Source organism: Dendroctonus ponderosae, unplaced genomic scaffold (genome assembly GCF_020466585.1).
Source record: "Dendroctonus ponderosae isolate FM_Combo_2020 unplaced genomic scaffold, Dpon_F_20191213v2 Dpon_F_20191213_7, whole genome shotgun sequence".
NCBI classification, from domain to species: Eukaryota; Metazoa; Arthropoda; class Insecta; order Coleoptera; family Curculionidae; genus Dendroctonus; species Dendroctonus ponderosae.
This window is the reverse complement of record NW_026018916.1, coordinates 8,134,994-8,148,890: the sequence shown is the minus strand read 5'-3', so window position 1 is coordinate 8,148,890 and position 13,897 is coordinate 8,134,994. Positions and strand designations below refer to the sequence as shown.

Below are 13,897 nucleotides of genomic sequence, written 5' to 3'. Positions count from 1 at the left end.
ATGTTCGTATATTCTTTTCTTTAGATATTGTCCTGTTTGACCTATGTATGTGTTATCACAATTCAAACAGTCTATTTTGTAAATTACATTAGGCGTATCTAACTTGTCAATCCTAGGTTTAAATTTTGGGAAACATTCATTTGCTAAGGTTCTTTTAGTTTTTTCTGCTTGATCTTTCGATCCTCACTAAATCCAACAAATAGAAACTGAAATCAGCCTAGCGAAGCATTTGAAACTTAAAGACTTCCCGACCAGATTCGCCTAGTTAAATTAACTTAATTTGCATTTTCCACTAAAAAAATCATAAATTAAGGAACCGTAACTCTCATCTCTAAGAATCGTTGAAGAAAATATCCAATGCGACAAATTCCACAATACAGAGCATACAAGGCAAATATAATGTGTATTATCCATTAAACTGAATGTGGATGTAAATCTGCCTTGTATTTTAAATTTATCAAAACTCGTTTTATTTCAGGAAATATTTTGAATTTGATATGGTCTTATCTTTAAAGTGTTTTTAAGTCTATAGTCTTAACATACTTGCTTAATGCGCACAGTTTCTTTACTGTAACAATTATCATTAAATCTTTTGAAACGTTTTTTTCAATGCGGTCAGAGTATGCTTATTTATAAGTTGTAATACTTCCAGTTTAAATCGTGTCAACTGCTATTTGTCAGTTTTACAATATATTCAGCTGTACTCATTAATGCCGGCCATAAATATTTCCTCGAATTGAAGAGTATGGTTTTAGGTTTATTAGTATTTCCAAAAATTATGCGATTGTTGTAAGCTTCAAAAAGGCTACACCGAATGAGTACGTTTTTCTATTGTCCTGAAGGTACCTATATCTGTTTGCCTAAATAATATCAAGAGCAATTCAAACACTGAAGCGATGGCATTTTTTCAGAATATGTTATAAAAACTATTTTCTGTAGTTCTTTAAGGAATGAATATCTTATTATTTCAAATGGAATGGAACATCCTGTCAAATTGTAAAAAATCTGTGAATATATGAAATATTAATTCTGCTGTGTAATGAGCTTTTTTACATTTTGTATTCTCAAATACTTTAGCTTAAACACAATGATAAAAAAGTATTTTGTTAGTTTTCTCTGAATATTGAAAACAGTTAAACAAGGGTCAAATTATTTTCAATAACCGAATGATTTTAATAGCAGTTATAATAAAATTGTTTTTGAAAAAAGCATTTTTAATTTGGTGTATTTTTTCATCTAAACATGATTTTAAAAATACAAATTTTTGAAAGTTTTCCTTATAACTTTAATGACGCATTGTTAGTTAAATGAAAGTATTTTTTTCATTTTGATCATCAATCAAATCATTACGAAACTGTCAATCCCTTAGAAAAAGTAAAAACTCATTTGCAAACATTTTTAGTGTGCGTATTAATTTTTGAAACTTAAACGCTCGAAACACAAAACAGTTACCTATTTATTTCTCAATGTCAACAAAGCATGTAAATTACTAATCAACATTGAATCAGAGACAAATAGTCTTTTTTTAGTACGTTGTTTCACTCGAGCATAAAAATGCCACTGGGTAAAATAAAATAAGTCTACTCGACAAGTATAAAATTTCCATTTTCCAATTTGAACTATTTATATTTGAAGTTGAAACCATCTACCTATATGGTAAAAGTAGTTAGTATTTTTAGATGTTTTAATATCAGGGGTTAAAACCTAGTAGCTCTCATCAGCAGTGTTACACCCGAAAATAAACCACAAAAACCTGCACTTTATTTTGTCAATAAAATGCATTGTTGGAGAATGCTGGGAGTGTTATTTTCAGGCTAGACTGAGCTGAGGAGAGCTAATAGGCTCGAAACTAAAACTTACATATTTTTATAATGAATTAAAAAAAAACGATTCAAGTGATCAAATGTTTTATCGCCTTTGTCAATGTAAATTTTCAATATTGAACGACAAATTTTCATATTCTTTAATCTTTAGTGCATCACATACCTAATTATCATAAAGTGCTTAAGCTCGTGGTTTCAGTTCACTCTAAGTCTTAGAATGTTAATTTTTATTTTAAATTAAGTTATCTTTATATTTGTCTATTATTATTTGAATCCTTCAAATGTACGTAGACTTACTTTAGTCTATTGTATTTCATTTCGTTCTCATCAACAATTGGCTGCTTAATATTGTTATCAGTAAAAACAGTGGATGCTATAATACTATTTGCCTTTTTGATTTCAATTAATTATTTTTAAGCGAATTAAGTGTAAAAAGTTGACAGTATCGTTTCAAATTGCTCATGTAATTTTGTTTAATTTAATTTAGATCAAAAGGCTATATGGCTTTCTTAAGAAAATTGAGAGTATTTTCGAAATATTTTACTTGAGCCCCGTAGAGCAGTTTTTCTACTTTATGCTCTTTATTAGTACGTTCTAATCCCTATTTTTTTCGTGTCACTAATTACTGTATTCCCTATTCTGATGCTATTAATGACAATTATTTATCTCTTGTTTCAGATTTATCACGTGCCTAATTTTGATCAGTCCGTATCAAAATGTGGTAAAACAATAGCAGAATTGACAATGTAATTAAGAGATTAACTTATCTAACACAGCAGAGATTGGCATCTACGCAAGGTGCGAACAATTATCTCCTCCAGGCCGTCTGTAGAATTATTTTGCCGAAATAACAACATGGGTGTATTGCGGAAAGTGCGCGATGTTTCCGGTTTATTCTATGTTATTCTAGGATGTGTTGTGACCGCTTTTTATTTCGTAGTTTTGCATGATTTAACCGCATTTACATCTGTTACTGACGGATATGAGAAATCGCTTGAACGGAACTCTGAGTTCGTACAAGCTTGTAGGTGAGTGAGTTTCACAGGAACTGTTACTGAAAGTAAGTCTTAATTGCTTTCAAAGAAAGAAAGATCTGTTTTGAATATTTCAATCGAAATATTATTTGCAGCTTTTTATAACTCCCGACGCTAGACTCATATGGTTTATTTTTAAATTAGTTTTCTTAACACCATATATGTTTTATGGAACGTTGCTCCCGCGCGCTTTTAAAATTGTTAATTTTTTGTTTGATTCTATATTCAGTTTCCTATCATTATCTGCTTTCTGCACAGAATATGTTTTCAAAGAATACTTACTTAACATATAGGCGTTAAAACAAACAATCCCTTAGTCCTTTGAACCGGTTAAATGCGTTTTTGTGCAAAAAAGTTGAATAGTATTGAAATCTCATCTAGCTTTAGACCGCCGATTAGATGAAAAGTATCAAATGTACCATGAGACAGATATATGGGGATAGATAGAGAGATGAGAGAATATTATGGGGATAGATAGAGTGTTCCTCAATTCAATGAAACGTCCTGAAAGAAATTTTATGGTATATACAATTATATGACTTTACCTCTTTTACAGGCCTCAAAGTTTTTTCAGTACGATTCTTATCGAAAAAGGGACAAAATATCGCGAAAACCTTTTTAATGAAGCATTTATGGAGCTAAATTCTGTTATGAAAAGTTTTTGCCTCTTTTCGGCGCTTGGTTTGGTCTAATAAAATTTACTAGTTACTCGTTTAATTAATAACTAAAAATAATATTGCGAGTCGCACAATTCCTGTTTAAAAAATATCTTGGTCCGTCAAAGTTTACTTTGGAATAACTAGATCTGCATCGAAAATTTTCGTAAAGTTTTGCACACACGCTTATGAGAAACATTGTTTACTCGCAAAGAAACTGGTATGAAATATTGGTTTTTCAAAGAATTATAACATATTTAAAGTAGAATACGAAATGAAAAAATATACGCTGTGCGTTAACTCCTGAAAAAGGTTTTATCTTTAGGAAACTGTAACTCATTTTTATCAGGCAATAAACATAATCACATAAAAACAATTTTCAAGCCGATTCTTTAAGAGGTTGTAGCTATTTTAAGAAACACTTTATGTTGTATTGTGGAATTTCTCGTCACGAAGTGGGTATATTTTCAGGTGCTTCAATAAAAAGATATATAGGTAAAAAGCGATGTCATCGACAGAAATTTAATTTGACTGAATCAAAACTCAGCTAAAGCACGATTGACTTTAATACATTCAATATTCAACATTCAACACTCAATACAAGGATGCTGATGCTTTGAAAAAGGAGTAAATGTGTAAAAAATAATAATTTTTATCGTATGAGTTTATCGTTAGTTGAAGATTGACCTTCACGGTTTCCTGGCTTACATCTCTGAATTTTTTTGGGCTTGGAGTAAAAAGAAGGATCTTGTCGCAAATCAAGTTCCATCAGGAATTTTCAAGAGGCCAGAAAATGAATTTATAAATTTAAATTATCAATAATTGTTTTCTAAAGCATTTATCCACTTTCATATTATGTGTGAGATAATAGAATTAAAAATATTAATATTTTGCAAGCTGACAGTTCGAATTAGGTAAATACTAGAAGAAGTTTTAGGAAAATCGGTTTAAATTTCTGTAAAAACTGGACGAACAGATGTGATAAATACTTTGAGGAATTTCCAATTTAATTAATACTCGTAATAAAAATTCCAATAAATTTCCATGAATGGACTTAAATATTCGTGAGAATCAGAAGTTTATCTAATTGGTAGATTATTAAATATTTTATTGGGTGCATTAATTATTGTTACGTTTATGAGTTTAATAAGCCTTTTATATTGCTTTATTGTTTCGATAGCTGAAAAAATTGTTATTATATATACAAAACTATCAATTAAAAAAATAAATTTAAAAGAAAATAACTTTAAATCATTAGATTTTGACTTCTGACTAGTAGAATCGAGCTTTACTTAATCAGAAAAATTTACAGATTTTAAAATTTCTGTCGTTTTTTGCTAATTTTCCATTTTTTTTTTGTTAGTGATTGGCAAGAACAGCAAGTGAAATTAGCAGGGAGCGGCTCTAGCTCGGGAAATGTGATAGGATCATCCACTCACAAAAAAGCTGTAAATTTGGCTTTATACGAGGCTTCAGAAGAGAGTTTAGACTTAAGCTCTGAATTTTCCTGTGATACTAGTTATAGTGAAAAAGTTGTACAGCAAAGGGGAAAATATTATGCCATTTATAACTTCGTTCAAGCGGAAACGAAGTTTAAATGCACCGAAAGTATAACTTTGTCTGCTCCTGGCGATTACAGGTGAGTAAGAATATGAAATACTGAGTAAAAAAAGATTTTGCCTGGGTAATGAAACTTTGGAAAAATTTATTTACACATTTATTGAAGACATGCACCCTAAATACTAATAAAGTAAAACCGTATAAAATAATTATTTACATGTAACAAAAGTTTGCATAAGTTTTTTTTCTGTCGCATTGAAGCATGTTTACCACTTGTCCTAATAAAAAAAAACAGTGTAATCAACTAAGACACGTGAGCCCCAAAATTGTTTCAGTTTTTGTTCTATTCAGCAAAGCCAAATAACATTAGACAGTTTAAGTGCTGTGTAAATCAAAGAACTGTGATTGCTTTTAGAGCGCATTATTTTGGAGATTAATTTTCTCGGAAAATGACGGCCGTCATTAATCTTTAATCATCATGTTTCCAAAGAGCTACAATTGTTTTATTGTTTTTTGCCAGTAAGAGTTTTATAATTTAGATTTACTGTTGATTCAATCTACGTCATTAGTTTATTAAAGATTATGAAGAGAATGTGCACGCTATCGTTGAGATAAGTAATATTGTTATTGTTCAAATGTTTATACCACAATTGATCAAATATTAGCAAACCTCATGCAGACTTATTCAGACAACAATGAAAATCGATGATCCTCTTGGAATCCATAAAACGTGACAATCTAATCCAATATAATGTTTCTTGCATGGAAAGAGATACGAATCATGAGTTTTGGCATTCTTCTTCTACTAATAACGCTTGAATTTTGGTATGCTTGACCCAGAGAACAGCTTTTTCGCATATCGGATTCCAATATTGTTTGAGAGTTTTCGTCTAAACCTCGTCCTGCAATATTTACTTGAATACTATGTCATCTTTTTCTTGGTTTGTCGTTATCATTTCTCTGCACGGTTCATTCCAAGATCTGTTTTGGAATTATTCGGGCATACTTTGTGTGCAAACCATATCAGTTGTATATTCTGTGTTTCGCTCCAATCTAATATATTTTTTCTCTATCCTTGACCATCTTCTTGCTCTTCTTCAGAAGCCTAACTGTGCTGTTCTTTTGATTGGCCAGGGTATTGTATATTATTTTTTATTATATTTATTTATATTTTTCTCCCATAGGATATTAGTTATTCAACCATGTGTTTTTACTCCATTAGTGTTCCCTTCTTTGATTGCTTGATCTAATAACCCATCTTGAGATATGCTTGTGCTTTATAATTATTTATTTTAAGGCAAATTCTGGTTATTTGCTTGCAATGAATAAAGATAAAATCTATTTTACTATTGATCAACTGTAAGCCCAATTTTTAATATTCTTCGATTAAATTTCTAGTTTTGTAGATTATACGCAAAGCACAGCGAGTATGATTTACGGGAGTACCATGTTTCCCGTTCATTGATAATCTCAGATTTTGTCTGTTCTTTGCGGGAAAACCACATTCTAGATAGGTACATTTTGAATAATATAGAAAGAAGACAACGATTTTTTTATGTAAAATATTGTTTTACATTTCATTTTAATTTCAGCATCTTTGTACACGGATTTAACCTCTTTTATACCTCTACGTTAACGCTTGTCTCAACTGCTTACCAAACCTTATTTAGAGGTGTCTTATTGTAAGCCTTTGGCAGATCAAGAAATTATTTGTTTTTTATCCAGCGCTTTTTTTCGTGCGCCTCTATCACTTGTGTTGGCGAAAAATCTATGATCAATTGTACATCCACCTATGCGTAAGCCAGCTTTTTCTTCTGATTCTTTTTATTATTAATCCTTCTCGTTTCTGATTTTACTTACTTCCAATATATTCTCTCATTATTAACAAAACCTATTCTATAATAGGTATGCATATTCCTCTGGAGTTTGGAGAAACATTTTTGTCTTCTTTTTTAATGATGGCTGATATTCGATCTTCCGTTCCTCTGCTCTGCCTTCCTTAGTAATTGCGATACTTTCTAATCAATGTGGCTATCTGGAAGTATTGTTTGTTTAGTTTTACAAAACTAACAGAAAACACTAGATCTATTAGATATTTTTAAAGAAAAAACGTCCTCATTGACGAAGATAGTGGGGCAACATATAATCTGAAGTACATGATACTGTTGTTCAAGATACAATTGGATTGAAAGGACATAATTGATGTCTAGTAATAATCGCTTTGAAGCTGGAAATATGATCAGTTTTGAAGTGATTTAGAAACAAATCTTGATTCACATTTTTTTTTCAATTTCATTGACGACAATCTACGATAGAGAAACCGAAAATTTTAAAACTGAGAATGTGCATGAACGAAACCAGCTACTTTAGCTTGGGGTGGACTCGCTTTTTAGCGATTTAGAAATTATTATCAACAACATTTTGTGAACTTCAAATAATATTCATCATCTTTGTCTCCAAAAAAAAAATTCAATTCGATAATTGAAGAACAGGACCTTGACTTCTAATACTGGTTTAAATGAGGAACAAGATCTTTGCAAAAATAGATGAACAACTGGTGAATTATTTATACTAAAAGAAGTAACAAATATATTAGAAAACATCACTCGCATTCGCAAGTCGACATTATCTCTCACCAAGAAGAGAACAGAAATTTTATTTCGATATTTTAAATTCGACAAAATTTTAACATGTGACTAAAAAAAATTAATTTGTGTACCGTGACATGTGTTTTGGATTGTTTTTGTGCTGACGTAGAATTGTGTCTTAAACACAAATTTCCCAATTAGGACGAGATTCCCAGAATTTATAAATTAACTATTACAATTATAAATTCACTGCACTGCAACGTGCGCTTTAAAGCGTTCAATAATTTCTTAGTTACTGAGTAGTCGAAGTATTTTCTCATTTGTTAACTTATACATTTCGATTCTCGGTTACATTCTGAGCCTTAATTTAGACACTCGCACTTATTATTAATAATATTTTCTAGGGATTCTAGAAAGGTATTAAATTTTGGTTACTTGTGTGCAACTGTCTTCGGTTTTTTCTGCATCTGCAGCATCTATTGAATGCTTTTTTTCAGACTTATGCATCATAATGTAAAGTTTTGTGAATGTCTTGATGCCAATTTTTATCATTATTTTTGGTTGTAATCGCGCTTTACTTACTTTTTCATGTTATTGGGGGTTCAGTTTCAATAGTGTTTAATGCTTAGAGCTGATTCTTGAAATCGTCACAAAATTTGGATCTGAATATTTTTCCTTTTCCTTTGCCAATTTTCTATTACATTTTTGTTATATACATCTTTAAATTATATTTCCAAACTTATCTCTGAGGTTAGTGGTTTGCTTTTGATTTTAGCTTGTTTTGTAAATTGAACAAACCGTATTTATTGATGCACAGCTCCAGTTCTTCGAATTACTTTTTTGTCAGTTTAATTATTAATTTTATTTATTTAAACAGTCAATTTGATAATATTTGTGGTTTTGTATTTTCGTGTTTGTTGTTTTACTGTTAGTAAATTATTTGTCACCAAATATTATTTAGCCCGCATTTTTTGGACATCATTTACTTTTTCAGAAACATGCATACATTTAAATTTACTCCTTAAATTTTCATAGCCAGCTGGAATTTTTATTGGATTGTGTGCCTCGATTGGTCTTTTAATTCGCCTTGGACTTTTTGAATGTTCGAATATTCCCTTTTTATTATTTATTTAATCTTTGATTGATCTTCTGATTCTTTTATTAAACTTTAACTTGATTGGCCAAGTTGTAAGTTGTTTCTTGTTAGTTTCATCATAAAAATATATAATTTTGCTTGGAAACTATTTTTAACACAGTTAATATTGATTCTTAGTTTCTCACAACGCAATTCGAGACATGATAAGGATGAGTACTTGTTTTATTATTTTAGGTCGATCAAAGAAAGTAAAGACGATGATAAGATATTTTTGTTTGGTTTCATTTATTTCTCGACCGTGATGATGAGGTCCTTTTATTATCATTGTATGACTTATAATAATTACTATTTTATTACCTTGTTAATTGTAACATCTTTTCAATTTTATGGTATGTTTTTCTACGCTTCTCCATCCTAGCCACAGGAAGACATATATGTTTGCATTATATTCGAATACAGAAGCATTTGCTTTGTGGAGTCTTAACTGAAATCTTAATCTTTTACCTGTTCATCCCATTTTTCCAGAGCGCAATAAATAAAAAAATCATTATTATAAAGTTGTAATTGATATTGTGGTCATTTTAAATTTTCCCACAAATCTATTAAATATTTATAGCTCCGGATCATTTTCCCTCAAATTTACCATAATCGATAAATTTTACTTTAAGTATTTATGAAAGTGTCATCAAGTTCTTCAAACAATCCGTGTCTGCGGGAGTTTTTCCAATATTCAGCAAACTATCATTTCTTTCAGTTGAGTTAAAAATTAACGAAAATGTTGCTGGAAAATCAGAAGCAACAGCAGGAGCATTTGAAATACAAAGTGATTTTTTTATTAAATTTAATACACACACGTCATTTATTAATGAAAATTAAAATTTTTGAAAATCCCACATTTGAATAGGTATATTAACAGCATCATTTGTGATTCTATGCAACACCATTCAGCAAGAACTTGAAAAATTATTGATTATTTTTGAGCATGGACTTTATGGAATTTTTAGATTTCTGGACAATATTATTCCTTTAGTGGATCGTTGGAGAGGTCCAATCAGCATAGCCCTATATGCTCCAGGAAGAGATTTATTTCCTACCATAGATGCAATTGCTTATTTGCGAAATTGCAAGTCCGAACTTATACGAGAATTAGTAAGTTTTCATATTGTGTTTGAGGAAGATCAAATGCCGAAAAGCAAGGTAAGCACTAACAACTTCCTCATCTTATTGGAATGTTCTACTAGAGTCTTTCTTCTTCAGTTACTGCACAATGGAAATGTTGATGTTTTATTTTCAGAACCGAACAAGACTTATAGATGCTTACAAAGATGAATATGATTGTTCAATGCCACCGCCATGGCAGGAAGTGCACGATACCGATATGTACAAGACAAAACACGAATTATTGTATCCAATTAATGTTGTGCGAAATGTCGCTAAACTAGCAGCTCAAACCTACTTCGTTTTCCCCAGTGACATTGAATTGTATCCGACGAGAAATTTTATCTCGCTTTTTTTAAACTTTGTCCAAGAAAACATGGATCTATTTCGAACAGGAAATAAAAATGTCTTTGTGCTGCCAATATTTGAGGTCATGGAGAACCAACATGTTCCTGAAAATAAAACTGAGTTGCTGAGAATGTTGAAGAAAAAAACAGCCATCATTTTTCATCAGTCTGTCTGCATCGTGTGTCATAGGGTAAGTTAAAGTAAGTCTTTGCAAAATAACATCGCTACGTTTTCGTTTTATCAACAAATATAAGTGTCGAATAATTTCCGCGATTCTAATGAAGGTTTTGTCAAAAATCAACATTAATGAATTAAAAACTAAACTATTTTACTAAGTTAACTAACAACGAAATTGTTTATATTGTCTCTAAACTACGCTCTTTGCAAATGCTCAACGTTTTATAATTTTTGATTCTATTAATGTTCTATCGGCAACATCGTTTTTTCTTTGATGATATTACAATTTAGTTCTTCATTCTGACATTCCTATTTAATTATCTCTATCACCAAATCAATTTCCCTTCACTATGATGAACGCTTTCTTTCATGTGAAGATTCTCACAAATATCGCATACTTGCTGGTCGTGATCGTAAGTCAATTGCCCTCCTTTGCAGGTAGTGGAAAGCGAAAAATGGGTAAGATCCAATGAAACTGAAGGTTTAGGAGTATTTTCAGTAGGAAAAAGAACAGGGAGATATATGGTTTGGGAACCGTTTTTTGTTTGCACCCAAAAGGAACCTTTGTGGGACGAACGCATGACTTGGGAAGGGCAAAATAATAAAATGATACAGGTAAGAACATATATTTTGATAATATCAGATTTGGAAACTACTATTCTCAATATATCGAGTTAGGATATAACACGCCTGTTGCAACACTAATTGCAAAGTTATTATTAATTATATGTTTTAAGAAATGACACATTTTTCAGGCTTACACAATGTGTGTAATGGATTATGACTTCCACGTCTTGGACAACGCTTTTCTAATACACAAACCAGGTGTGAAGAAGAAAAAAGTTCAATTGGTCAAATTCCAAGATGCGGTTCGATGGTCTAATCGTCTTATTAAGAACATAAGCATAGAATTGCAGGAATTGTATGGATACAGTTCGAATTGCAGCATAACGTATAAGACTGTAATGAAAAAAAAATCGAAGGTCCCATTTGAAATCGTAAAAAAAACGTAATGTACAATTATTTGATTTGCTTGATTAAATAATTGCATGTGGAAAATGTTTGCCTTCGCTGAATTCAAGCTTTTCTGGTAAGCGTCTGCATAATTGTACCAATATTTTGTTGGAAAGGGCGTTTAAGAAATCAATTTTAGGAAACAATAAAAATAGTCGAACTAATAGACAAAAGAGGCAAATGCCTTGCTCAGAAATCATTTAATATTTAATAGTCACGTATAAATTAAAATTAATGTGTATTAATGTATGAAATTGTTTGTATTTAGATTTTATTTTTAATTTGAATGTAAAAGTTTTGACTATTCTTTAAGGAACATATTTTACTTATGGATCTCGTTCTCACTTTTATAAAAAATCAAACCAAAGAAGTGTAGTGCTAGAATACGTACTGACGATAATTGCTGTTTGATACATGGAACTTGCATTAACTTTTTAGTAGAACAGCTTCGGAATACATATTTTGACTTATAAACGTTTTTTTTATCATGATAGACAAGCTTTCATTATTGTTAAACAGCGTGTTCAGTATGTGCCAGCAAATAAGAAATTCGTTAAGCCATTTTTAGTGACTTCATTTTGCGAAAAGATTTTGGAAGATGTCCACTAGTATGTGCCTTTCCTTCAGCTATTTCATTTCCAAACTCACTTTCCACGAATATTTTTACAAATTTCAATACTACTTTGGTGATACATACAAACACTTTGTAAGGGTTTAATTGAGCTGAAACTGTTCAACTAGTTATATTTATTATAATAATTTATATTTAGTTCGAAATTGGGTGAATGCAAATAAGTGAAGTGCACTCATTACGTTAAACACTTGTTAAGAGAATGTAATTCATTGTGATGCTTTTATTTATTTAAAGAAATTATTAAATATATTGTTTAAGTTAATGTTATTTATAATGCAATATTTATTTCGTAGTTTTTATGAATACGTTGCTAATAAATTAGTGTAGTAATAAGAAAGAAATATTGTGCTTTATTTATAGGTATTACCGATTAATAACAAAAACCCTAAACTTCCGGCTATATTAAAATATGAAAAAATAATGGCATGAAGATTTTCATAACAAAGTTGTTGAGAGTTAAACTAGTTAAGCTGCAAGGTGGTTTGATGATTCATTAGGTAGGGTTCTTGTTCTATTAATATTCTTTTGATTTTTATTTAAATAATATTTGGCTATAGTTATTTGCTTACTATGATTATGTACGTTATTGAACAAATTCATTCATTCAATAGAAACAGTAGAAAAAAACTTGAAACATTTTTCTATAACTCGCGTTAAAACTTAATCTCATTGCTCTGGCAACTCAAGATTTTTCACTGCAAAAGTTCCTCTTAAAATAATTCAGGCTGGGCTCGAACTTTTCATATTATTTTTATAGAACTTTATCTGAGGTATTTACCTTTTGATTATATCTTGATTTCTTGTAGCACATCCCCATCTCCTAATTTCGGCATTTGTTCTCATTCTACATTCATTCCTGGTAGTGTCGTGGTTTGGAGCGAAAAATTTTTTCAAAATCTTTTCTTCGTTCTCTTTTGTCATGGTCGGACAATTGTTTTGCAGATTTCACTTTTGATGTTCTTGTTCTTGAAGACTTTTTGATTTCATGAGATTATCTAGAGCGATCATACATCGGCTTCTCGACGGAATCCTGCATTTTTGCAAAATGTTGTGATGATTCTGTTAATTTAAAGAGTGAAACTCAGTATTTTTTAATTTGTTTATTATAATAACTCGTCATTCACTTAACAGGTGTTAAGCAAATTTGATAAGACCATTATTAGTTTCTTGATATCGTAAATTGTGCTGGAAATAATACCTCAAAAATGACGATACAATTACTAATTAGTTATCAATTATTAACTAATTATTATTATTATCCAGCAAAAATGACGAGAATGGTTTATTTAAAACTTTACTGCTTGATTTTTCCATGACGAACAATGACAATAACCAATATCAAATTTATTATGTATAGTTTTAGAAACTCGAATCGCATAGTCCCAATTATTATCAAATATGCAAAAAGCAGATCGACTGTTAAAGATAAGTCGGATTACCCAGCAGCTGATTGAAAAAACTCAATACCTATCAGTCAGAAACGTGAGAAACTCTAAGTTATAAGCTTTTGTTTTTTGAGTGTAATTTTATGGAGTTAAATACTTCCCAAGGCCCACATTAAGGTCACATGGTTCAATAAAATGGGACATCAAAAGTTAAAAAACTATTGCGCAAGCAAATACTGTAGATTAAACATCATAACAATAAAGCGACAAATTACTCAAAACACGTAATTTATTGAGAAGTTAATTGCAATTCAACATTTTATGCTGTTTGATTCCACTTTCTATTTTGAGATAGCTGCAGTTTTCATTTGGAGCAAGCTTTTCAAGTGATTATCGATCAAGTTTTGTTTGGTACATTCTTAAT

At 30.5% G+C, this 13,897-nt stretch overlaps 1 protein-coding gene across 1 annotated transcript; it reads left to right on the top strand.

Annotated features, from left to right (window-relative positions):
• Positions 1-2,552: 2,552 nt before the first annotated feature.
• On the top strand, positions 2,553-12,429 carry LOC109546196 (beta-1,4-glucuronyltransferase 1). Its single transcript, XM_019917059.2, has 7 exons — positions 2,553-2,621; positions 2,764-2,851; positions 4,877-5,152; positions 9,762-9,954; positions 10,052-10,453; positions 10,879-11,055; positions 11,196-12,429. The coding sequence occupies exons 4-7, from the start codon at positions 9,940-9,942 to the stop codon at positions 11,451-11,453; spliced, it is 852 nt and encodes a 283-aa protein (XP_019772618.1). The 5' UTR covers positions 2,553-2,621; positions 2,764-2,851; positions 4,877-5,152; positions 9,762-9,939; the 3' UTR covers positions 11,454-12,429.
• The last annotated feature ends 1,468 nt before the right edge of the window (positions 12,430-13,897 follow it).